Source organism: Pelophylax lessonae (assembly GCF_965119305.1).
Source record: "Pelophylax lessonae genome assembly, chromosome: 7".
NCBI lineage: Eukaryota > Metazoa > Chordata > Amphibia > Anura > Ranidae > Pelophylax > Pelophylax lessonae.
This window is the reverse complement of record NC_138774.1, coordinates 301,028,216-301,055,819: the sequence shown is the minus strand read 5'-3', so window position 1 is coordinate 301,055,819 and position 27,604 is coordinate 301,028,216. Positions and strand designations below refer to the sequence as shown.

At 49.5% G+C, this 27,604-nt stretch overlaps 1 protein-coding gene across 1 annotated transcript in view; it reads right to left on the bottom strand.

Moving 5' to 3' along the window:
- The window catches only part of LOC309559310 (G-protein coupled receptor 143-like), a 41,232-nt gene extending 14,077 nt beyond the window's left edge, over positions 1–27,155 (bottom strand). The window contains exons 1-4 of the mRNA XM_082262538.1: positions 26,921–27,155; positions 24,535–24,629; positions 21,635–21,729; positions 18,651–18,740 (exon numbers count right to left, since the gene is read on the bottom strand). Of these exons, the coding sequence (XP_082118664.1) occupies positions 18,651–18,740; positions 21,635–21,729; positions 24,535–24,629; positions 26,921–27,128 (488 nt within the window). The 5' untranslated portion in view covers positions 27,129–27,155. The remainder of the gene's footprint in view (positions 1–18,650; positions 18,741–21,634; positions 21,730–24,534; positions 24,630–26,920) is intronic.
- Positions 27,156–27,604: the final 449 nt, after the last annotated feature.

Sequence of the window (27,604 nt, the reverse complement as noted above, 5' to 3'; positions counted from 1 at the left end):
AGAGCTGAAAAATGGGGGAGGAGGGGCAACACAAACCCGTCATGTCAGCTCCATACATGATTTACCGTCCAATAATACGGCCACTGACCTCCCATGCAGGGGGGTGAATAGTTCTACCACTGACCACCAATGCAGGGGGTGAATAGTTCTACCACTGACCACCAATGCAGGGGGGTGAATAGTTCTGCCACTGACCACCAATGCAGGGGGTGAATAGTTCTGCCACTGACCACCAATGCAGGGGGGTGAATAGTTCTACCACTGACCACCAATGCAGGGGGTGAATAGTTCTACCACTGACCACCAATGCAGGGGGGTGAATAGTTCTGCCACTGACCACCAATGCAGGGGGTGAATAGTTCTGCCACTGACCACCAATGCAGGGGGGTGAATAGTTCTACCACTGACCACCAATGCAGGGGGGTGAATAATTCTACCACTGACCACCAATGCAGGGGGTGAATAGTTCTACCACTGACCACCAATGCAGGGGGTGAATAGTTCTACCACTGACCACCAATGCAGGGGGGTGAATAGTTCTACCACTGACCACCAATGCAGGGGGGTGAATAGTTCTACCACTGACCACCAATGCAGGGGGTGAATAGTTCTACCACTGACCACCAATGCAGGGGGTGAATAGTTCTACCACTGACCACCAATGCAGGGGGGTGAATAGTTCTACCACTGACCACCAATGCTGGGGGTGAATAATTCTACCACTGACCACCAATTCAGGGGGTGAATAGTTCTACCACTGACCACCAATGCTGGGGGTGAATAGTTCTACCACTGACCACCAATGCAGGGGGTGAATAGTTCTACCACTGACCACCAATGCAGGGGGGTGAATAGTTCTACCACTGACCACCAATGCTGGGGGTGAATAGTTCTACCACTGACAACCAATGCAGGGGGTGAATAGTTCTACCACTGACAACCAATGCAGGGGGTGAATAGTTCTGCCACTGACCACCAATGCAGGGGGTGAATAGTTCTACCACTGACAACCAATGCAGGGGGTGAATAGTTCTGCCACTGACCACCAATGCAGGGGGGTGAATAGTTCTACCACTGACCACCAATGCAGGGGGTGAATAGTTCTACCACTGACCACCAATGCCGGGGGGTGAATAGTTCTACCACTGACCACCAATGCTGGGGGTGAATAGTTCTGCCACTGACCACCAATGCAGGGGGGTGAATAGTTCTACCACTGACCACCAATGCAGGGGGGTGAATAGTTCTACCACTGACCACCAATGCAGGGGGGTGAATAGTTCTACCACTGACCACCAATGCAGGGGGGTGAATAGTTCTACCACTGACAACCAATGCAGGGGGGTGAATAGTTCTACCACTGACCACCAATGCAGGGGGGTGAATAGTTCTGCCACTGACCACCAATGCAGGGGGGTGAATAGTTCTGCCACTGACCACCAATGCCTGGGGGTTATTATTGCGGTCACTGACACCAATGCTGGGGGTTATTACTGTGGTCACTGACACCAATGCTGGGGGTTATTATTGCGGTCACTGACACCAATGCTGGGGGTTATTACTGTGGTCACTGACACCAATGCTGGGGGTTATTATTGCGGTCACTGACACCAATGCTGGGGGTTATTACTGTGGTCACTGACACCAATGCTGGGGGTTATTACTGCAGCCACTGACACCAATGCTGGGGGTTATTACTGTGGTCACTGACACCAATGCTGGGGGTTATTATTATGGTCACTGACACCAATGCTGGGGGTTATTATTGCGGTCACTGACACCAATGCTGGGGGTTATTACTGTGGTCACTGACACCAATGCTGGGGGTTATTATTATGGTCACTGACACCAATGCTGGGGGTTATTACTGCAGCCACTGACACCAATGCTGGGGGTTATTATTGCAGCCACTGACACCAATGCTGGGGGTTATTATTGTGGTCACTGACACCAATGCTGGGGGTTATTACTGTGGTCACTGACACCAATGCTGGGGGTTATTATTATGGTCATTGACACCAATGCTGGGGGTTATTATTATGGTCACTGACACCAATGCTGGGGGTTATTATTGCAGTCACTGACACCAATGCTGGGGGTTATTATTGCAGTCACTGACACCAATGCTGGGGGTTATTATTGCAGTCACTGACACCAATGCTGGGGGTTATTATTGTGGTCACTGACACCAATGCTGGGGGTTATTATTGCAGTCACTGACACCAACCATGGACTCCCACTTTCTCCCGTGTGGGCTGTGGTAAGCTGCAATGAAGGCCAATTTGCTTAGCCCAGCGCATTGCACCTCACCACACCAAATAAGCGCCCCCTGGAGTGCGGAGGATGAACTTCTATATCATTTTCATGTAGAATTTATCCTTTATTTCCCATTTATTGGGTTTCACACTTGCTGCCATCTTTTTATTTTTGAAGTTAGATTTTAAAGGGAAAACAACCCTCCCAGACGGTGACAAAGCCGGTTCAATAGCTGGAGAGTCAACAAAGGAGCGTCCACCGCAGAGACCGCAAGATAAGAAGAATGCAGAGAAATCTCAGAGAATTCAATGCAGAGCTCCAGACATTCTGCAGATAAGGAGGGCAGTAAATGGGCTGTAAACCCCGAAGAATCGCTGCGTCCGCACGTCCCATTGTGCCCTCCGGGGGGGGGGGGGGGATGTTTGGGGAGGATTATGTAAAAATTAGCAGTTTATCCCTTGACCTCGGTGCTCCCAGTTCAGGTGTTAATTATCTCCGATTGGCTGCTGGAGGAAGAGACGCCTCAGGCTGCATGTACACGGGTGCAGGTAGTCAGGGTCGGCCTCTGGACCACCAAAGCAGATGGGTGAATAGCCCTACCACTGACCACCAATTCAGGGGGTGAATAGTTCTACCACTGACCACCAATTCAGGGGGTGAATAGTTCTACCACTGACCACCAATGCAGGGGGGTGAATAGTTCTACCACTGACCACCAATGCAGGGGGGTGAATAGTTCTACCACTGACCACCAATGCAGGGGGTGAATAGTTCTACCACTGACCACCAATGCAGGGGGGTGAATAGTTCTACCACTGACCACCAATGCAGGGGGGTGAATAGTTCTACCACTGACCACCAATTCAGGGGGTGAATAGTTCTACCACTGACCACCAATGCAGGGGGTGAATAGTTCTACCACTGACCACCAATGCAGGGGGGTGAATAGTTCTACCACTGACCACCAATTCAGGGGGTGAATAGTTCTACCCCTGACCACCAATGCAGGGGGGTGAATAGCCCTACCACTGACCACCAATGCAGGGGGGGGGGGGGTGAATAGTTCTGCCACTGACCACCAATGCAGGGGGGGTGAATAGTTCTGCCACTGACCACCAATGCTGGGGGGTGAATAGTTCTACCACTGACCACCAATGCAAGGGGTGAATAGTTCTACCACTGACCACCAATGCAGGGGGGTGAATAGTTCGACCACTGACCACCAATGCAGGGGGGTGAATAGTTCTACCACTGACCACCAATGCAGGGGGGGGGTGAATAGTTCTACCACTGACCACCAATGCAGGGGGGTGAATAGTTCTACCACTGACCACCAATGCAGGGGGGTGAATAGTTCTACCCCTGACCACCAATGCAGGGGGGTGAATAGCCCTACCACTGACCACCAATGCAGGGGGGGGGTGAATAGTTCTGCCACTGACCACCAATGCAGGGGGGGTGAATAGTTCTGCCACTGACCACCAATGCTGGGGGGTGAATAGTTCTACCACTGACCACCAATGCAAGGGGTGAATAGTTCTACCACTGACCACCAATGCAGGGGGGTGAATAGTTCGACCACTGACCACCAATGCAGGGGGGTGAATAGTTCTACCACTGACCACCAATGCAGGGGGGGTGAATAGTTCTACCACTGACAACCAATGCAGGGGGGTGAATAGTTCTACCACTGACCACCAATGCAGGGGGGTGAATAGTTCTACCACTGACCACCAATGCAGGGGGGTGAATAGTTCTACCACTGACCACCAATGCAGGGGGGGTGAATAGTTCTACCACTGACAACCAATGCAGGGGGGTGAATAGTTCTACCACTGACAACCAATGCAGGGGGGGTGAATAGTTCTACCACTGACAACCAATGCAGGGGGGGGGTGAATAGTTCTACCACTGACCACCAATGCAGGGGGGGGGGGTGAATAGTTCTGCCACTGACCACCAATGCAGGGGGGTGAATAGTTCTACCACTGACCACCAATGCAGGGGGGTGAATAGTTCTACCACTGACCACCAATGCAGGGGGGTGAATAGTTCTACCACTGACCACCAATGCAGGGGGGTGAATAGTTCTACCACTGACCACCAATGCAGGGGGGTGAATAGTTCTACCACTGACCACCAATGCAGGGGGGGTGAATAGTTCTACCACTGACCACCAATGCCGGGGGGGGGTGAATAGTTCTGCCACTGACCACCAATGCTGGGGGGGGTGAAAAGTTCTGCCACTGACCACCAATGCAGGGGGGGGTGAATAGTTCTGCCACTGACCACCAATGCGGGGGGGTTGAATAGTTCTACCACTGACCACCTATTTACTGTAATTACTTGGCACTCGAAAGATGGCTACATCATTAGCTGAAAATGCATACATGGATGTCCTTGCGGGCGGCATGCTCTGTGATCGCATCCTTGAGACCCGGCAATCACAGATCGGGTAAAGGGCCAATCAAAGCGGTCCCTTTGTCACGTGATCAGCTGTCAGCCAATGACAGCTGATCACAGAAGTAAACAGAAGTCATCTGCATTTTTTTTTTGCACTGTCAGCGTGAAGAAAAGAAGAAAGTCCTTAACTGGCTTCTGTTAGTGGGACATCGGTCCCACACAGTGCACATCAGTGCAGCCTATCAGTGCCCACAAGTGCCTCCCCATCAGGGCCCTCCAGTGCCTCCCCATCAGGGCCCTCCAGTGCCTCCCCATCAGGGCCCTCCAGTGCCTCCCCATCAATGTCGCCCATCAGTGTTTCCTGATCAGTGCTGCCTCATTAGTGCCACCTATCCCTGCCCATCAGTGCCACCTATCAGTGCAGCCTCATCAGCACCCATCAGTGCCACCTATCAGTGCAGCCTCATCAGCACCCATCAGTGCCGCCTCATCAGCACCCATCAGTGCAGCCTCATCAGTGCAGCCTCATCAGCACCCATCAGTGCCACCTATCAGTGCCGCCTCATCGGCACCCATCAGTGCCACCTATCAGTGCCGCCTCATCGGCACCCATCAGTGCCACCTATCAGTGCAGCCTCATCAGCACCCATCAGTGCCACCTATCGGTGCCGCCTCATCAGCACATATCAGTGCCACCTATCAGTGCAGCCTCATCAGCCCATATCAGTGCCACCCATCAGTGCAGCCTCATCAGCACATATCAGTGCCACCTATCGGTGCAGTCTCATCAGCACCCATCAGTGCCACCTATCAGTGCAGCCTCATCAGCACCCATCAGTGCCACCTATCAGTGCAGCCTCATCAGCACATATCAGTGCCACCTATCAGTGCAGCCTCATCAGCACCCATCAGTGCCACCTATCGGTGCAGCCTCATCAGCACCCATCAGTGCCACCTATCAGTGCAGCCTCATCAGCACCCATCAGTGCCACCTATCAGTGCAGCCTCATCAGCACATATCAGTGCAGCCTCATCAGCACCCATCAGTGCCACCTATCAGTGCAGCCTCATCAGCACCCATCAGTGCCACCTATCAGTGCAGCCTCATCAGCACATATCAGTGCAGCCTCATCAGCACCCATCAGTGCCACCTATCAGTGCAGCCTCATCAGCACATATCAGTGCCACCTATCAGTGCAGCCTCATCAGCACATATCAGTGCCACCTATCAGTGCAGCCTCATCAGCACCCATCAGTGCCACCTATCAGTGCAGCCTCATCAGCACCACCCATCAGTGCAGCCTCATCAGCACCCATCAGTGCCACCTATCAGTGCAGCCTCATCAGCACCCATCAGTGCCACCTATCAGTGCAGCCTCATCAGCACCCATCAGTGCCACCTATCAGTGCAGCCTCATCAGCACCCATCAGTGCCACCTATCAGTGCAGCCTCATCAGCACATATCAGTGCCACCTATCAGTGCAGCCTCATCAGCACCCATCAGTGCCACCTATCAGTGCAGCCTCATCAGCACATATCAGTGCCACCTATCAGTGCAGCCTCATCAGCACCCATCAGTGCCACCTATCAGTGCAGCCTCATCAGCACCCATCAGTGCCACCTATCAGTGCAGCCTCATCAGCACATATCAGTGCCACCTATCAGTGCAGCCTCATCAGCACATATCAGTGCCACCTATCAGTGCAGCCTCATCAGCACCCATCAGTGCCACCCATCAGTGCAGCCTTATCAGCACCCATCAGTGCCACCCATCAGTGCAGCCTCATCAGCACCCATCAGTGCCACCAATCAGTGCAGCCTCATCAGCACATATCAGTGCCCCCTATCAGTGCAGCCTCATCAGCACCCATCAGTGCCCCCTATCAGTGCAGCCTCATCAGCACCCATCAGTGCCACCTATCAGTGCAGCCTCATCAGCACCCATCAGTGCCACCTATCAGTGCAGCCTCATCAGCACCCATCAGTGCCACCTATCAGTGCAGCCTCATCAGCACCCATCAGTGCCACCTATCAGTGCAGCCTCATCAGCACCCATCAGTGCCACCTATCAGTGCAGCCTCATCAGCACCCATCAGTGCCACCTATCAGTGCAGCCTCATCAGCACCCATCAGTGCCACCTATCAGTGCAGCCTCATCAGCACCCATCAGTGCCACCTATTAGTGCAGCCTCATCAGCACCCATCAGTGCCACCTATCAGTGCAGCCTCATCAGCACCCATCAGTGCCACCTATCAGTGCAGCCTCATCAGCACCCATCAGTGCCACCTATCAGTGCAGCCTCATCAGCACCCAGTGCCACCTATCAGTGCCACCTCATCAGCAACCATTTGTGCCACCTATCAGTGCAGCCTCATCAGCACCCATTTGTGCCACCTATCAGTGCAGTCTCATCAGCACCCATCAGTGCCACCTATCAGTGCAGCCTCATCAGCACCCATCAGTGCCACCTATCAGTGCAGCCTCATCAGCACCCATCAGTGCCACCTATCAGTGCAGCCTCATCAGCACCCAGTGCCACCTATCAGTGCCACCTCATCAGCAACCATCTGTGCCACCTATCAGTGCAGCCTCATCAGCACCCATCAGTGCCACCTATCAGTGCAGCCTCATCAGCACCCATCAGTGTACATATCAGTGCAGCCTCATCAGCACCCATCAGTGCCACCTATCAGTGCAGCCTCATCAGCACCCATTAGTGCCACCTATCAGTGCAGCCTCATCAGCACCCAGTGCCACCTATCAGTGCCACCTCATCAGCAACCATTTGTGCCACCTATCAGTGCAGCCTCATCAGCACCCATTTGTGCCACCTATCAGTGCAGTCTCATCAGCACCCATCAGTGCCACCTATCAGTGCAGCCTCATCAGCACCCATCAGTGCCACCTATCAGTGCAGCCTCATCAGCACCCATCAGTGCCACCTATCAGTGCCGCCTCATCAGCACCCAGTGCCACCTATCAGTGCCACCTCATCAGCAACCATCTGTGCCACCTATCAGTGCAGCCTCATCAGCACCCATCAGTGCCACCTATCAGTGCAGCCTCATCAGCACCCATCAGTGTACATATCAGTGCAGCCTCATCAGCACCCATCAGTGCCACCTATCAGTGCAGCCTCATCAGCACCCATTTGTGCCACCTATCAGTGCAGCCTCATCAGCACCCATCAGTGCCACCTATCAGTGCAGCCTCATCAGCACCCATCAGTGCCACCTATCAGTGCAGCCTCATCAGCACCCATCAGTGCCACCTATCAGTGCAGCCTCATCAGCACCCATCAGTGCCACCTATCAGTGCAGCCTCATCAGCACCCATCAGTGCCACCTATTAGTGCAGCCTCATCAGCACCCATCAGTGCCACCTATCAGTGCAGCCTCATCAGCACCCATCAGTGCCACCTATCAGTGCAGCCTCATCAGCACCCATCAGTGCCACCTATCAGTGCAGCCTCATCAGCACCCATCAGTGCCACCTATCAGTGCAGCCTCATCAGCACCCAGTGCCACCTCATCAGCAACCATTTGTGCCACCTATCAGTGCAGTCTCATCAGCACCCATCAGTGCCACCTATCAGTGCAGCCTCATCAGCACCCATCAGTGCCACCTATCAGTGCAGCCTCATCAGCACCCATCAGTGCCACCTATCAGTGCAGCCTCATCAGCACCCAGTGCCACCTATCAGTGCCACCTCATCAGCAACCATCTGTGCCACCTATCAGTGCAGCCTCATCAGCACCCATCAGTGCCACCTATCAGTGCAGCCTCATCAGCACCCATCAGTGTACATATCAGTGCAGCCTCATCAGCACCCATCAGTGCCACCTATCAGTGCAGCCTCATCAGCACCCATCAGTGCCACCTATCAGTGCAGCCTCATCAGCACCCATCAGTGCCACCTATCAGTGCAGCCTCATCAGCACCCATCAGTGCCACCTATCAGTGCAGCCTCATCAGCACCCATCAGTGCCACCTATCAGTGCAGCCTCATCAGCACCCAGTGCCACCTCATCAGCAACCATTTGTGCCACCTATCAGTGCAGCCTCATCAGCACCCATTTGTGCCACCTATCAGTGCAGCCTCATCAGCACCCATCAGTGCCACCTATCAGTGCAGCCTCATCAGCACCCATCAGTGCCACCTATCAGTGCAGCCTCATCAGCACCCATCAGTGCCACCTATCAGTGCAGCCTCATCAGCACCCATCAGTGCCACCTATCAGTGCAGCCTCATCAGCACCCAGTGCCACCTATCAGTGCCACCTCATCAGAAACCATCTGTGCCACCTATCAGTGCAGCCTCATCAGCACCCATCAGTGCCACCTATCAGTGCAGCCTCATCAGCACCCATCAGTGCCACCTATCAGTGCAGCCTCATCAGCAACCATCTGTGCCACCTATCAGTGCAGCCTCATCAGCACCCATCAGTGCCACCTATCAGTGCAGCCTCATCAGCACCCAGTGCCACCTATCAGTGCCACCTCATCAGAAACCATCTGTGCCACCTATCAGTGCAGCCTCATCAGCACCCATCAGTGCCACCTATCAGTGCAGCCTCATCAGCACCCATCAGTGCCACCTATCAGTGCAGCCTCATCAGCAACCATCTGTGCCACCTATCAGTGCAGCCTCATCAGCACCCATCAGTGCCACCTATCAGTGCAGGAGAAAAAATGGCTGTTTGCTAAATTTTAAAACAAAATTTGATATCCTTTTTTTTTTTTTTTCCAAAATTGTCTTTTTTTGTTTGTTTAGCAAAAAAGAAAAGAAAAAAAGCCCCAGCGGAGATTAATAACCATCAAAAGAAATCTCTATTTGTGTGAAAAAAAAGGACGAGAATTGTATTTGGGTACAGCGTCGCACGACCGCGCAATTGTCCGTTAAAATAACGCAGTGCTGAATCGCAAAATAGGGCCTGGTCAGGAAGGGGGGGATAAAAATCTTCCGGAGCTGAAATGGTTAAATACCACCAAAATCTCTATTTGTGTGAAAAAATGATAGAAATGTGATTAGGGTGCAGCGTTGCATGACTGCGCAATTGTCACTCAAAGTGTGACAGCGCTGAGAGGGGGGGAGGGGAGGGGAGCGCCCGGTAAAGAAAATGGTTAAAGGAATTTATTGTTTCACTTTAAGCTTTAAAATTAATTAAAAAAAAAAGTTCTCCTAAAACAGTTCCCCCCCCCCCCCCCCGGTGCTATTTTTTATATCCTCCCTTTGCCTTTTAGCCCTGAAAATGGAGATTTTTAATTTGGTTTGGGGTTTCGTTATTTGAACTTCTTAAGAAGCTGAGTGAAGAAAGTCTGAGGTGAGTCACCGCTAATCCGCTCATCATCCCATCCATGGATCCGATGACACATTTCCTGCCCTAAAGACATTTCTAACTTCTCATGAACTTTATAATGAGCGGCCCCTCCCCCTCCATGTACGGGATGACGTCTTCCGATCGGGCTCCATTCACTAAACAATCTCTCATCAGATAATGGAACCATGTGACACCTTGTCTCCAATTATCTCATGAGGGAATGAAAAATCCGCTCTCACCTCATAGGATAAAAAAAAGCAAAAAAACTCGGAAAATACCTCAAAAATCGCTGATAAAGTCAGATCACTAAAATAAATAAATAAATAGGGGGGGTAAATAAATCGTGATCCAGGCGTGAGTGATTTAACCACTTCACCTCCAGATGGTTTTACCCCCCCCCCCCCCTTCATAACCAGGACATTTTTTGCTATTCAGCAATGCGCTACTTTAACTGGTAATTGCGCGGTCATGCCACACTGGACCCGAATTACATTTATATCATTTTTTTGTTTTTTTACATAAATAGAGCTTTCTTTTATCTCCTCTGCGGTTATTTTTCACAATATAAATTAAAAAGAAAAAAAAATACTAAAAGATTAGAAAAAAACCCCACATTTTTATTTTCTGCTATGAAACATCCAATAAAAAAAAATTCTTGATAAATGTTGGCCGATATTTATTCGGTGCCCCCAGTAGGGAGAGTCACCCTCTCTATGGTTGTCCTGTTTACGGTTATCACTGAAAATGAAAGAAAGTCCCAGGTTTTGGGTCCTCCCCAGTAATAGAGGGGAAATCTTCCAACGGGGGACACGGGCTCTGGTGACCTGGGGGCCCCCAGGGGATTCTTTTAATTTGTAGGAATTTCCTCTCACTTCCTGTTTTGGCGATGGGATAGGAAGTGAGAGAAAATCTCCCCAATTACTAATTTGATGGAAGAAGGAGATTTCTACGTGTGTGCGATTTCTGCCGACTTAGTGTACGGTGCAGGGAGAGCGCTGACTTAGTGTACGGTGCAGGGAGAGCGCTGACTTAGTGTACGGTGCAGGGAGAGCGCTGACTTAGTGTACGGTGCAGGGAGAGCGCTGACTTAGTGTACGGTGCAGGGAGAGCGCTGACTTAGTGTACGGTGCAGGGAGAGCGCTGACTTAGTGTACGGTGCGAGGAGAGCCCTGACTTAGTGTACGGTGCAGGGAGAGCCCTGACTTAGTGTACGGTGCAGGGAGAGCCCTGACTTAGTGTACGGTGCAGGGAGAGCGCTGACTTAGTGTACGGTGCGGGGAGAGCGCTGACTTAGTGTACGGTGCGGGGAGAGCGCTGACTTAGTGTACGGTGCGGGGAGAGCGCTGACTTAGTGTACGGTGCGGGGAGAGCGCTGACTTAGTGTACGGTGCAGGGAGAGCCCTGACTTAGTGTACGGTGCGGGGAGAGCCCTGACTTAGTGTACGGTGCGGGGAGAGCGCTGACTTAGTGTACGGTGCGGGGAGAGCGCTGACTTAGTGTACGGTGCGGGGAGAGCCCTGACTTAGTGTACGGTGCGGGGAGAGCGCTGACTTAGTGTACGGTGCGGGGAGAGCGCTGACTTAGTGTACGGTGCAGGGAGAGCGCTGACTTAGTGTACGGTGCAGGGAGAGCGCTGACTTAGTGTACGGTGCAGGGAGAGCGCTGACTTAGTGTACGGTGCGGGGAGAGCGCTGACTTAGTGTACGGTGCAGGGAGAGCCCTGACTTAGTGTACGGTGCAGGGAGAGCCCTGACTTAGTGTACGGTGCAGGGAGAGCCCTGACTTAGTGTACGGTGCAGGGAGAGCCCTGACTTAGTGTACGGTGCAGGGAGAGCCCTGACTTAGTGTACGGTGCAGGGAGAGCACTGACTTAGTGTACGGTGCAGGGAGAGCGCTGACTTAGTGTACGGTGCGGGGAGAGCGCTGACTTAGTGTACGGTGCGGGGAGAGCGCTGACTTAGTGTACGGTGCGGGGAGAGCGCTGACTTAGTGTACGGTGCAGGGAGAGAGCGCTGACTTAGTGTACGGTGCAGGGAGAGAGCGCTGACTTAGTGTACGGTGCAGGGAGAGCGCTGACTTAGTGTACGGTGCGGGGAGAGAGCTGACTTAGTGTACGGTGCGGGGAGAGAGCTGACTTAGTGTACGGTGCGGGGAGAGAGCTGACTTAGTGTACGGTGCAGGGAGAGCGCTGACTTAGTGTACGGTGCAGGGAGAGCGCTGACTTAGTGTACGGTGCAGGGAGAGCGCTGACTTAGTGTACGGTGCGGGGAGAGAGCTGACTTAGTGTACGGTGCAGGGAGAGCGCTGACTTAGTGTACGGTGCAGGGAGAGCGCTGACTTAGTGTACGGTGCAGGGAGAGCGCTGACTTAGTGTACGGTGCGGGGAGAGAGCTGACTTAGTGTACGGTGCAGGGAGAGCGCTGACTTAGTGTACGGTGCAGGGAGAGCGCTGACTTAGTGTACGGTGCAGGGAGAGCGCTGACTTAGTGTACGGTGCGGGGAGAGCACTGACTTAGTAGGGAAAAACTCTTCATACCTTGAACCCACTATGAGCCCATTATTAACCCACTATGGGCATGTAAGGAGTAATGGAATATATATATATATAGATTTGTGACGGCCCAGATTTTGTGATTTTCTTTGGTATTTAGAACAAATAAAGAGAATGAATTTCTTAAATGGGGACACAGCCAGCAATAAACACCTGGCAGGGGTCCAATCCCTCTCATATTTATGAAAAACTAAAATAAAAAAAGTTTTATCTTTAGTTATACTTCAAATGTACATTTTTATTTGTAGATCAGATCAAAAAGAGGGGTGACAGGGGGGGGGGGGGGTTTGGATGCAGATGAAGGACAGTTGGAAGATATATAATATACTTTGGGCCATATATTGTACTGTATGATCTTCCCTGTATTCTCTGGGATCTATTTCCTCTATTCCTATACTGCCATCTACTGACCGACAGGTGAATTCCTCCAACTGACAGCCGATATCACCAATCCATGGATCATCATCTCCCGCTTGTCTTATCAATGCAAAAACTAAATGAGAGAAAGAGAGAAAAAAAAGAGAGAAAGAGAGAGAGAGAGAGAATCGTTTACATATGTATGCGCAACCTACGTATGCGTTCCACTTCTGTGCGTCACACAGAGGAATGGGGGTGCTTTAATTTTTTTTTTTATTTTATTTATTATAAGGGATGACAGGTCCTCTATCTCTTGTAATAGGAATAAGGGATGACGGGTCCTCTATCTCCTGTAATAGGAATAAGGGATGACGGGTCCTCTATCTCCTGTAATAGGAATAAGGGATGACGGGTCCTCTATCTCCTGTAATAGGAATAAGGGCTGACGGGTCCTCAATCTCCTGTAATAGGAATAAGGGATGACGGGTCTTCTATCTCCTGTAATAGGAATAAGGGATGACGGGTCCTCTATCTCCTGTAATAGGAATAAGGGATGACGGGTCCTCTATCTCCTGTAATAGGAATAAGGGATGACGGGTCCTCTATCTCCTGTAATAGGAATAAGGGCTGACGGGTCCTCAATCTCCTGTAATAGGAATAAGGGATGACGGGTCTTCTATCTCCTGTAATAGGAATAAGGGATGACGGGTCCTCTATCTCCTGTAATAGGAATAAGGGATGACAGGTCCTCTATCTCTTGTAATAGGAATAAGGGATGTCGGGTCCTCAATCTCCTGTAATAGGAATAAGGGATGACGGGTCCTCTATCTCCTGTAATAGGAATAAGGGATGACGGGTCTTCTATCTCCTGTAATAGGAATAAGGGATGACGGGTCCTCTATCTCCTGTAATAGGAATAAGGGCTGACGGGTCCTCAATCTCCTGTAATAGGAATAAGGGATGACGGGTCTTCTATCTCCTGTAATAGGAATAAGGGATGACGGGTCCTCTATCTCCTGTAATAGGAATAAGGGATGACGGGTCCTCTATCTCCTGTAATAGGAATAAGGGATGACGGGTCCTCTATCTCCTGTAATAGGAATAAGGGCTGACGGGTCCTCAATCTCCTGTAATAGGAATAAGGGATGACGGGTCTTCTATCTCCTGTAATAGGAATAAGGGATGACGGGTCCTCTATCTCCTGTAATAGGAATAAGGGATGACAGGTCCTCTATCTCTTGTAATAGGAATAAGGGATGTCGGGTCCTCAATCTCCTGTAATAGGAATAAGGGATGACGGGTCCTCTATCTCCTGTAATAGGAATAAGGGATGACGGGTCTTCTATCTCCTGTAATAGGAATAAGGGATGACGGGTCCTCTATCTCCTGTAATAGGAATAAGGGCTGACGGGTCCTCAATCTCCTGTAATAGGAATAAGGGATGACGGGTCTTCTATCTCCTGTAATAGGAATAAGGGATGACGGGTCCTCTATCTCCTGTAATAGGAATAAGGGATGACAGGTCCTCTATCTCCTGTAATAGGAATAAGGGATGACAGGTCCTCTATCTCCTGTAATAGGAATAAGGGATGACAGGTCCTCTATCTCCTGTAATAGGAATAAGGGATGACAGGTCCTCTATCTCTTGTAATAGGAATAAGGGATGTCGGGTCCTCAATCTCCTGTAATAGGAATAAGGGATGACGGGTCCTCTATCTCCTGTAATAGGAATAAGGGATGACGGGTCTTCTATCTCCTGTAATAGGAATAAGGGATGACGGGTCCTCTATCTCCTGTAATAGGAATAAGAGATGACAGGTCCTCTATCTCCTGTAATAGGAATAAGGGATGACAGGTCCTCTATCTCCTGTAATAGGAATAAGGGATGACAGGTCCTCTATCTCCTGTAATAGGAATAAGGGATGAAGGGTCCTCTATCTCTTATAATAGGAATACGGGTCTTCTATCTCTTGTAATAGGAATAAGGGATGACGGGTCCTCTATCTCTTGTAATAGGAATAAGGGATGACAGGTCCTCTATCTCTTGTAATAGGAATAAGGGATGAGGGGTCCTCTATCTCTTGTAATAGGAATAAGGGATGTCGGGTCCTCAATCTCTTGTAATAGGAATAAGGGATGACGGGTCCTCTATCTCTTGTAATAGGAATAAGGGATGACGAGTCCTCTATCTCTTGTAATAGGAATAAGGGATGTCGGGTCCTCAATCTCTTGTAATAGGAATAAGGGATGACAGGTCCTCAATCTCCTGTAATAGGAATAAGGGATGACGGGTCCTCAATCTCCTGTAATAGGAATAAGGGATGACAGGTCCTCTATCTCCTGTAATAGGAATAAGGGATGACAGGTCCTCTATCTCCTGTAATAGGAATAAGGGATGACAGGTCCTCCATCTCTTGTAATAGGAATAAGGGATGACAGGTCCTCTATCTTTTGTAATAGGAATAAGGGATGAGGGGTCCTCTATCTCTTGTAATAGGAATAAGGGATGACGGGTCCTCCATCTCTTGTAATAGGAATAAGGGATGAGGGGTCCTCTATCTCCTGTAATAGGAATAAGGGATGACGGGTCCTCTATCTCTTGTAATAGGAATAAGGGATGACGGGTCCTCTATCTCTTGTAATAGGAATAAGGGAGGACAGGTCCTCTATCTCTTGTAATAGGAATAAGGGATGACAGGTCCTCCATCTCTTGTAATAGGAATAAGGGATGACGGGTCCTCTATCTCTTGTAATAGGAATAAGGGATGACAGGTCCTCGATCTCTTGTAATAGGAATAAGGGATGACGGGTCCTCGATCTCTTGTAATAGGAATAAGGGATGACAGGTCCTCTTTCTCTTGTAATAGGAATAAGGGATGACAGGTCCTCTTTCTCTTGTAATAGGAATAAGGGATGACGGGTCTTCTTTCTCCTGTAATAGGAATAAGGGATGTCGGGTCCTCTATCTCTTGTAATAGGAATAAGGGATGACGGGTCTTCTATCTCCTGTAATAGGAATAAGGGATGACATGTCCTCGATCTCTTGTAATAGGAATAAGGGATGACGGGTCCTCTGTCTCTTGTAATAGGAATAAGGGATGACAGGTCCTCTATCTCTTGTAATAGGAATAAGGGATGACAGGTCCTCTTTCTCTTGTAATAGGAATAAGGGATGACGGGTCCTCCATCTCTTGTAATAGGAATAAGGGATGACGGGTCCTCTATCTCTTGTAATAGGAATACGGGTCTTCTATCTCTTGTATTAGGAATAAGGGATGACAGGTCCTCTATCTCTTGTAATAGGAATACGGGTCTTCTATCTCTTGTAATAGGAATAAGGGATGACGGGTCCTCTATCTCTTGTAATAGGAATACGGGTCTTCTATCTCTTGTAATAGGAATAAGGGATGACGGGTCCTCTATCTCTTGTAATAGGAATACGGGTCTTCTATCTCTTGTATTAGGAATAAGGGATGACAGGTCCTCTATCTCTTGTAATAGGAATAAGGGATGACAGGTCCTCCATCTCTTGTAATAGGAATAAGGGATGACAGGTCCTCCATCTCTTGTAATAGGAATAAGGGATGACAGGTCCTCCATCTCTTGTAATCGGAATAAGGGATGACAGGTCCTCCATCTCTTGTAATAGGAATAAGGGATGACAGGTCCTCTATCTCTTGTAATAGGAATAAGGGATGACGGGTCCTCTATCTCTTGTAATAGGAATAAGGGATGACGAGTCCTCTATCTCTTGTAATAGGAATAAGGGATGACGGGTCTTCTATCTCTTGTAATAGGAATAAGGGATGACGGGTCCTCTATCTCTTGTAATAGGAATAAGGGATGACGGGTCCTCTATCTCTTGTGATAGGAATAAGGGATGACGGGTCCTCTATCTCTTGTAATAGGAATAAGGGATGACGGGTCCTCAATCTCCTGTAATAGGAATAAGGGATGACGGGTCCTCAATCTCCTGTAATAGGAATAAGGGATGACGAGTCCTCTATCTCTTGTAATAGGAATAAGGGATGACAGGTCCTCCATCTCTTGTAATAGGAATAAGGGATGACGGGTCCTCTATCTCCTGTAATAGGAATAAGGGATGACGGGTCTTCTATCTCCTGTAATAGGAATAAGGGATGACGGGTCCTCTATCTCTTGTAATAGGAATAAGGGATGACGGGTCCTCGATCTCTTGTAATAGGAATAAGGGATGACGGGTCCTCTGTCTCTTGTAATAGGAATAAGGGATGACGGGTCCTCTATCTCTTGTAATAGGAATAAGGGATGACAGGTCCTCCATCTCTTGTAATAGGAATAATGGATGATGGGTCCTCTATCTCCTGTAATAGGAATAAGGGATGACGGGTCTTCTATCTCCTGTAATAGGAATAAGGGATGACGGGTCCTCTATCTCTTGTAATAGGAATAAGGGATGACAGGTCCTCTATCTCTTGTAATAGGAATAAGGGATGACGGGTCTTCTATCTCTTGTAATAGGAATAAGGGATGACGGGTCCTCTGTCTCTTGTAATAGTAATAAGGGATGACAGGTCCTTTATCTCTTGTAATAGGAATAAGGGATGACGGGTCCTCTATCTCTTGTAATAGGAATAAGGGATGACGGGTCCTCTATCTCTTGTAATAGGAATAAGGGATGACAGGTCCTCTATCTCTTGTAATAGGAATAAGGGATGACGGGTCCTCGATCTCTTGTAATAGGAATAAGGGATGACGGGTCCTCTGTCTCTTGTAATAGGAATAAGGGATGACAGGTCCTCTATCTCTTGTAATAGGAATAAGGGATGACGGGTCCTCTATCTCTTGTAATAGGAATAAGGGATGACGAGTCCTCTATCTCTTGTAATAGGAATAAGGGATGACGGGTCCTCTATCTCCTGTAATAGGAATAAGGGATGACGGGTCCTCTATCTCTTGTAATAGGAATAAGGGATGACGGGTCCTCTATCTCTTGTAATAGGAATAAGGGATGACGGGTCTTCTATCTCTTGTAATAGGAATAAGGGATGACGGGTCCTCGATCTTCTGTAATAGGTATAAGGGATAACAGGTCCTCTTTATGAGGAGATATGGGGTTCATAAGACTCCACATCTCTCCTCTACTTTTAAAAGCAAAAGATTAAAAAAAAAAAAAATTGGATCTTTCACATTAAGTTAAAAAAATAAAATAAATAAATAATAGTTTACTTCCATCCTAGTTTAGAAGTGATGTCATGATGTCACTCCGGTCCTCCCAGATCATAAACTCAATCTGGCCTCTGGGAACCTCTATGGCCAGTCTCGTGAACCGTCGGATCCTTTTGCGGACACGTTGGTAAAAATGGTAAGCCTGAGAAACACTGGTGATTCATTGATGTGATGGTCAGTGTGGGTGGATGGAGGAACCCCTAATAACCTCTGGAGAAAACCCTGGCAACCTCTGGAGGAAACCCTGGCAACCTCTGGAGGAAACCCTGGCAACCTCTGGAGGAAACCCTGGCAACCTCTGAAGGAAACCCTGGCAACCTCTGGAAGAAACCCTGGCAATCTCTGTAGGAGCCCTTAGTAACCTCTAGAGGAACCCTTAGTAACCTCTGGAGGAACCCTTAGTAACCTCTGGAGGAACCCTTAGTAACCTCTGGAGGAACCCTTAGTAACCTCTGGAGGAACCCTTAGTAACCTCTGGAGGAACCCTTAGTAACCTATGGAGGAACCCCTATTATTCCATGGAGCCCAGGCTGCTCTGGGGATCCTGCTTACCTTTGTTCAGAAGGAATCATCATGAGAAGACCGTGGAGGATCACGAGGCTGGAAGCTCCCCAACACAGGACCGTGAACAGCCTTCCGAACCTGAGCAGAGAACACACATCAACATCTACACACAGTATGGGAATACCGGACATATAATAGTATTCAGCTCAGATCTATAAACAGGGGCAGACTGGCAACTTTCGGCCCAGGGGGCAAGTACAAATTAGAGGCCCATGGTGCAGCGTCTCGGCCCCCCTCCCACTCTCCCTCTTCCTGGCCTCCTCCTGACCTCCATTCCAAGCTGAAGCTCCGCTCCAGGTACTCTCTTCTCACCAGCTGAATCTGGGTTCCCAACCTGGCCAGCAGGGTGCGGTTGGGGGGAGCTGGGACAGCTCGGTTGGGGCTGGCTGGGGGAGGAGAGTTTCCAGTGGGGCATGGAACCGGCCTCTGCTCAGACACAGTTTACACCATCCATGCTGGTAGGGGAGGCCTGAGCTCTGTCCTTGTCTTCATCCCGCACTCAGTAGGTCAGTGGTGGGGACTTTTTACTTCTCTTCACCAGGAATCCTTTAGGTATGTCTGTGGCAGAAGCAGTGCAGCCTTTTTACGGGGCATCAGAGTGGCCCAGGGGGCAATTGCCCCCCTGCCCCCTGGCCCAGCCCTCCCCGGTCTATAAATATGCTGATAATATGAACATCTCATTATAGGAGAGCCGTGGGACAGTATGACAGAGGTGTGTGGTGGTCAGAACCTCTTCCATTCTTCTCCACCTTGGACGCATGTTGTATATAAAAGACAGCCAGTCCCATATTTGTTGTTCATGTAGCCCCCTCCTGGTTAGCCGGTGCAGCAGGATTTGATTACTTTTGGCTGTTCTGGGTTCTGCTGGCTACAGGTTCAACTACTTCCACCTGCATTTCAGAAAATTCTGGAATATAGCGGGTTGGGAGAGGCAAACCCTGCACTGAATATTCATGCAGCCTCAGCCAATCCCTGGTGGAGAGGGTGACCAGCAGGAGGCTGAGGGGTGCATAAATAGTCTGGGGCCTAGAACAGCAGGAGCCTTTTCCTGGTGGAAAGAGACCCAGGCCTGAGGGGGCTGTCTGCCTTCCTGGGCTACTGTAGAAAGTTATTTAGGGTCCCAGCTCTATTGCCAAGAGAGGTTCTGGCCTGGAGGCCCACAGTACCGGGTCTGGCTGGTACTGGAAGGAGGCATCCATGTATACAGGGACGCAGGGAGTGAAGGCCTGAGAGAGAGCAATCCCAGGGTGACTGTTGCTGTTTGACCTCTTTTATAGAGACTGTTCCTGATTTGCTGGCTCAGGGCGGTTTCCAGTGTTGGGTCCCCCTGAGATGAATGTTAACATCCTCATACACTGCGCCCAGTCTCTGAAGGGAGGGGGATCATGCTGCGGCCCAGTTCTGAAGGGAGGGGATCATGCTGCGGCCCAGTTCTGAAGGGAGGGGATCATGCTGCGGCCCAGTTCTGAAGGGAGGGGATCATGCTGCGGCCCAGTCTCTGAAGGGAGGGGGGATCATGCTGCGGCCCAGTCTCTGAAGGGAGGGGGATCATGCTGCGGCCCAGTCTCTGAAGGGAGGGGGATCATGCTGCGGCCCAGTCTCTGAAGGGAGGGGGGATCATGCTGCGGCCCAGTCTCTGAAGGGAGGGGATCATGCTGCGGCCCAGTCTCTGAAGGGAGAGGGTCATGCTGCGGCCCAGTCTCTGAAGGGAGGGGGATCATGCTGCGGCCCAGTCTCTGAAGGGAGGGGGGGATCATGCTGCGGCCCAGTCTCTGAAGGGAGGGGATCATGCTGCGGCCCAGTCTCTGAAGGGAGAGGGTCATGCTGCGGCCCAGTCTCTGAAGGAAGGGGATCATGCTCTGCTTCAGTATGTCACAGTACATGTTGGCATTCATGGTTCCCTCAATGATATGTAGCTCCCCAGTGCCGGCAGCACTCATGCAGCCCCAGACCATGACACTCCCACCACCATGCCTGACTGTAGGAAGACACACTTGTCTTTGTTCTCCTCACCTGGTTGCCCCCACACACGCCTGACACCATCTGACACCAAATAAGTTTATCTTGGTCTCATCAGAGCACAGGAGATGGTTCCAGTAATCCATGTCCTTAGTCTGCTTGTCTTCAGAAAACTGTTTGTGGGCTTTCTTGTCCATCATCTTTAGAAGAGGCTTCCTTCTGGGATGACAGCCATGCAGACCAATTTGATGCAGTGTGCGGCGTATGGTCTGAGCACTGACAGGCTGACCCCTCCCCCACCCCTTCAACCTCTGCAGCAATGCTGGCAGCACTCATACGTCTATTTCCCATAGACAACCTCTGGATATGACGCTGAGGACGGCACTCAACTTCTTTGGTGGACCATGGTGAGGCCTGTTCCGAGTGGAACCTGTCCTGGTAAACCGCTGTATGGTCTTGGCCACCATGCTGCAGCTCAGTTTCAGGGTCTTGGCAATCTTCTTATAGCCTAGGCCATCTTTATGTAGAGCAACAATTCTTTTTTTCAGATCCTCAGAGAGTTCTTTGCCATGAGGTGCCATGTTGAACTTCCAGTGACCAGTATGAGAGAGTGAGAGCGATAACACCAAATGTAACACACCTCCCCCATTCACACCTGAGACCTTGTAACACTAACGAGTCACATGACACCGGGGAGGGAAAATGGCTAATTGGGCCCAATTTGGAGATTGTCACTTAGGGGTGTACTGACTTTTGTTGCCAGCGGTTTAGACATTAATGGCTGTGTGTTGAGTTATTTTGAGGGGACAGTAAATTTACACTGTTATACAAGCTGTACACTCACTACTTTACATTGTAGCAAAGTCTCATTTCTTCAGTGTTGTCACATGAAAAGATAGAATAATGGGAGGGGTGTACTTTATATATATATATTGTACTACATGGAAACCATAAATTGTATTCAGAGAAGAAGACAAATACGTGGTTTTGCATTTTACTGATTGGCTCCTCACCTCTCCGAGGGGTTGGGACTGAGCAGCTGAGCGACCTCCAGGGAGTAACAGAAGAACGCCCAGAATAGGGCACAGCAGAAGTAATGGATCCACGTCTGGGGGGACAAAGAGGGGGGAATTGGAGATCACAGGAAGAATCACAAGTGACATAAACACCCACCATTTTTTTTCTCTAGGGCCTCTGCTAAAAAAAAAAAAAAATTGTATAAAAAATGATATCTAGATCTATATATATATATAAATAAAAGTATATTTTACAAAGTGTCAGAATTGGCCCAGATGGGAAATTGTTTGTTACCCCCAACCAGGGGTGTATTTTGGTTTTGTGCTGCCCTAGGCAAGACTAAAATTGGGTGCCCCCCTTCCCCCTCCTATGTAAATTTGCCCCACTCCTTTCTTTTTAACGCATGTGACTCCCTCCAAAATTGAAGGACTCCAAGTCCCAGCATGAACCCCTGAGATCTTACGAGATGGGGGGAGAGAGAGGAGAGAGGGAGAAGGGGTTGAGAGAGAGGGGGGTGAGAGAAAGAGAGGGGGGTGAGAGAAAGAGAGGGGGGAGAGAGGTGGGAGAGGCGGCTCTAGCAACCAATGGCCAAAAGAGTCTCAGGGGGAGGGGGGCGGCTTTTTTGCTGCCCCCCTGCAAAGTGCTGCCCTAGGCCTGGGCCTTGTTGGCCTAGGCTAAAATACAGCACTGCCCCCCAACACCCGCCCCCCCCCCCCCGATTTGTGTCTGCTGTACCATATACTGGTATTAGGAAGTCTCCTGTTCTCTCCTCCCCCCATCCCCACCCCCGATATGTGTCTGCTGTACCATATACTGGTATGAGGAAGTCTCCTGTTCTGTCCCCCCCCCCCCCGATATGTGTCCGCTGTACCATATACTGGTATGAGGAAGTCTCCTGTTCTCTCCTCCCCCCATCCCCCCCCCCCCGATATGTGTCTGCTGTACCATGTACTGGTATGAGGAAGTCTCCTGTTCTCTCCTCCCCCCATCCCCCCCCATATGTGTCTGCTGTACCATGTACTGGTATGAGGAAGTCTCCTGTTCTCTCCTTCCCCCACCCCCCCCGATATGTCTGCTGTACCATGTACTGGTATGAGGAAGTCTCCTGTTCTCTCCTCCCCCCCCCCCGATATGTGTCTGCTGTACCATGTACTGGTATGAGGAAGTCTCCTGTTCTCTCCTCCCCCCATCCCCCCCCCCCGATATGTGTCTGCTGTCCCATGTACTGGTATGAGGAAGTCTCCTGTTCTCTCCTCCCCCCACCCCCCCGATATGTGTCTGCTGTACCATGTACTGGTATGAGGAAGTCTCCTGTTCTCTCCTCCCCCCATCCCCGATATCTGTCTGCTGTACCATGTACTGGTATGAGGAAGTCTCCTGTTCTCCCCCCCCCCCCCCCGATATGCGTCTGCTGTACCATGTACTGGTATGAGGAAGTCTCCTGTTCTCTCCTCCCCCCCCCCCCCAGATATGTGTCTGCTGTACCATGTACTGGTATGAGGAAGTCTCCTGTTCTCCCCCCCCCCCCCCCATTATGTTTCTGCTGTACCATGTACTGGTATGAGGAAGTCTCCTGTTCTCTCCTTCCCCCCCTCCCCGATATGTGTCTGCTGTACCATGTACTGGTATGAGGAAGTCTCCTGTTCTCTCCCCCCCCCCTGATATGCGTCTGCTGTACCATGTACTGGTATGAGGAAGTCTCCCGTTCTCTCCTCCCCCCCTCCCCGATATGTGTCTGCTGTACCATGTACTGGTATGAGGAAGTCTCCTGTTCTCTTCCCCCCCCCCGATATGTGTCTGCTGTACCATGTACTGGTATGAGGAAGTCTCCTGTTCTCTCCCCCCCCCCCTGATATGCGTCTGCTGTACCATGTACTGGTATGAGGAAGTCTCCTGTTCTCTCCTCCCCCCCTCCCCGATATGTGTCTGCTGTACCATGTACTGGTATGAGGAAGTCTCCTGTTCTCTCCCCCCCCCCCCCGATATGTGTCTGCTGTACCATGTACTGGTATGAGGAAGTCTCCTCCTGTTCTCTCCCCCCCGATATGTGTCTGCTGTACCATATACTGGTATGAGGAAGTCTCCTGTTCTCTCCCCCCCCCCCGATATGTGTCTGCTGTACCATGTACTGGTATGAGGAAGTCTCCTCCTGTTCCCCCCCCCCCGATATGTGTCTGCTGTACCATGCACTGGTATGAGGAAGTCTCCTGTTCCCCCCCCCCCCCATATGTGTCTGCTGTACCATGTACTGGTATGGAGAAGTCTCCTGTTCTCTCCTTCTCCCCCCCCCCCCCTGATGTGTGTCTGCTGTACCATGTACTGGTATGAGGAAGTCTCCTGTTCTCTCCTTCTCCCCCCCCCCCGATGTGTGTCTGCTGTACCATGTACTGGTATGAGGAAGTCTCCTGTTCTCTCCTCCCCCACCCCCCCAATATGTGTCTGCTGTACCATGTACTGGTATGAGGAAGTCTCCTGTTCTCTCCTTCTCCCCCCCCCCGATGTGTGTCTGCTGTACCATGTACTGGTATGAGGAAGTCTCCTGTTCTCTCCTTCTCCCCCCCCCCCCCCGATGTGTGTCTGCTGTACCATGTACTGGTATGAGGAAGTCTCCTGTTCTCTCCTTCTCCCCCCCCCCCCCCCGATGTGTGTCTGCTGTACCATGTACTGGTATGAGGAAGTCTCCTGTTCCCCCCCCATTATGTGTCTGCTGTACCATGTACTGGTATGAGGAAGTCTCCTGTTCTCTTTGTATCGCTTCCTTTGTATGAAATCTCTGGTGATCCTGCCAGTCCCTCTGCTTTCTTATTTATAACTGACCACACTAAGCATGAGAGCGGACTTTCTGATTGGCTGCATACAATAAATATTTACATTGTAACGATTGAAGGGAACTCACAGAGATGAGGATACAGAGGATGTGCGGAGGCCATGAGTTCTGATTGGACAGGAAGTCGGGAAGACTCAGCCAGAGGACGGAATGTACCAACAATCCTAAGAGGGGAGAAGAGAGATCAGATTATACAGAGGATCCAGAAATCAGAGAACATTACACAGGGGATGGGGGACACGCTGCACCCCCCCCCCCCCTGCCATCTTTACTCCCTTCTACCCCCCCACCATCTTTACCCCCTTCTACCCCCCCCCCCCCACTGCCTGCACTGCAGAGGGGCCGCAGTCACATGAACAGGTCATGCCCCGTGGGTGTCATGCCCATAGAAAGTGACAGGGGGCACAACTCCTGATGCGGTCACAGGGGGCACAACTCCTGATGCGGTCACAGGGGGCACAACTCCTGATGTGGAGCACGGCATTGCAGTTGTGGCATGCGTAACCCCTGGCTGGGGAGCAGTAATATGGCAGCTCAACCACAGGGTTTTACTGCCCCCTAACTGCTAGAGTGAGCAAGTCCTAAAGGAAAGCCTTCCCTGCCCTACAACACACACTTTGCTGAGCAAAGAGATGGAATAATAAACAATGTATCCAGAGATGGAATCATAATAAACAATGTATCCATAGATGGGATAATAATAAACAATGTATCCAGAGATGGGATAATAATAAACAATGTATCCAGAGATGGAAATAATAATAAACAATGTATCCATAGATGGAATAATAATAAACAATGTATCCAGAGATGGAATAATAATAAACAATGTATCCAGAGATGGAAAAATAATAATAATAATAAACAATGTATCCAGAGATGGAAAAATAATAATAATAATAAACAATGTATCCAGAGATGGAATAATAATAAACAATGTATCCAGAGATGGGATAATAATAAACAATGTATCCAGAGATGGAAATAATAATAAACAATGTATCCAGAGATGGAATAATAATAATAAACAATGTATCCAGAGATGGAATAATAAACAATGTATCCAGAGATGGAATAATAATAATAATAAACAATGTATCCAGAGATGGGATAATAATAAACAATGTATCCAGAGATGGGATAATAATAATAAACAATGTATCCAGAGATGGGAAAATAATAATAAACAATGTATCCAGAGATGGGAAAATAATAATAAACAATGTATCCAGAGATGGAATAATAAACAATGTATCCAGAGATGGGAAAATAATAATAAACAATGTATCCAGAGATGGAATAATAAACAATGTATCCAGAGATGGGAAAATAATAATAAACAATGTATCCAGAGATGGAATAATAAACAATGTATCGAGAGATGGGAAAATAATAATAAACAATGTATCCAGAGATGGAATAATAATAAACAATGTATCCAGAGATGGAATAATAATAAACAATGTATCGAGAGATGGGAAAATAATAATAAACAATGTATCCAGAGATGGAAAAATAATAATAAACAATGTATCCAGAGATGGAATAATAAACAATGTATCCAGAGATGGAATAATAATAAACAATGTATCCAGAGATGGAAATAAGAATAAACAATGTATCCAGAGATGGAATAATAATAAACAATGTATCCAGAGATGGAAATAAGAATAAACAATGTATCCAGAGATGGAATAATAATAAACAATGTATCCAGAGATGGAATAATAAACAATGTATCCAGAGATGGAATAATAAACAATGTATCCAGAGATGGAATAATAATAAACAATGTATCCAGAGATGGAAATAAGAATAAACAATGTATCCAGAGATGGAAAAATAATAATAAACAATGTATCCAGAGATGGAATAATAAACAATGTATCCAGAGATGGGAAGGATATAATGAGGATGACATCATCATATCTGTATATAATGTCTCCATCATCTATATCCCACACACAGTGCTAATATCGGGACACCCCCATACTACAGAGAGGGGACCGGGACACCCTCATACTACAGAGAGGGGACCGGGACACCCCCATACTACAGAGAGGGGACCCCATCATCACATAGGGGGGGGGGGGGAGGGGGGTTACTAACACTGGAGGGAATCTTAAAATAGAACTATAGGGAAAAATGTTTTCAGTGTGGATGGAGTAAACGGGGAAGGGGAGAATTATCTTCACTTCCTGTCCCATATACACAACAGGAAGTGAGAGTAGAGCGAAAGGCCATATATTTTAGATAGAGTAAAGGGGGGGGGGGTTAGAACCCCTGGCAGATTATTTTCCCCATCTGTGTCCCATTGTGGAGATTTTCCTTAATTTCCTTTCCCATAGCCAAGCAGGAAGTGGGAGGAAATCTCAGTAATGGGGGTCACTGGGACAGGAAGTGGGAGGAAATCTCTCATCTGATAAAAGGATAAGAATAGAGATATTGGTCGCACCTGCGCTGAGCAGACCGCCGGCCAGAAGCGCTCTCCTCGCCGTCCTCTGAGCCCTCTCATTGGTTGGATGATAGGAGAGGGCGAGGCCCAGGAGCCCCACCACAGCACTGCACCCACATACCATGTGATAGGTGGGGGAGGGGAGGACCAGGTCTGTACCGCCATCTTTGGAGGCACAGCACAGGCGCGGTAATCTCAGGGACGCCATAATCCTGACCGATGGAGGATCCACAGAGATCAGGAGGAAGTCACCCCGATGTCATCACTTCCTGTCCTCACCTGATCCCCGTCTCTGTCATCCGTACAATAAAGCTCTGCACTCATTGAATGGGCGACACCCTCCCCCACCCATCCTCCAATCACCACCATCCGATACAATGTTACTCTGATCCCCATCCCCCACACACTACAATGTAACTCTATAGTCACCCCTTAGAATACAATATAACTAAGGGGAAATCTCAGTAATGGGGGTCACAGGGACAGAAAGTGAGGGGAGATCTCACTAATGGGGGTCACAGGGACAGGAAGTGGGGAAAGTCTCGATCATTGGGGTCACAGGGACAGGAAGTAAGGGGAAATCTCAGTAATGGGGGGTCACAGGGACAGGAAGTGGGGGAAAATCTCAGTAATGGGGGTCAAAGGGAAGGGAAGTGGGGGAAAATCTCAGTAATGGGGGTCACA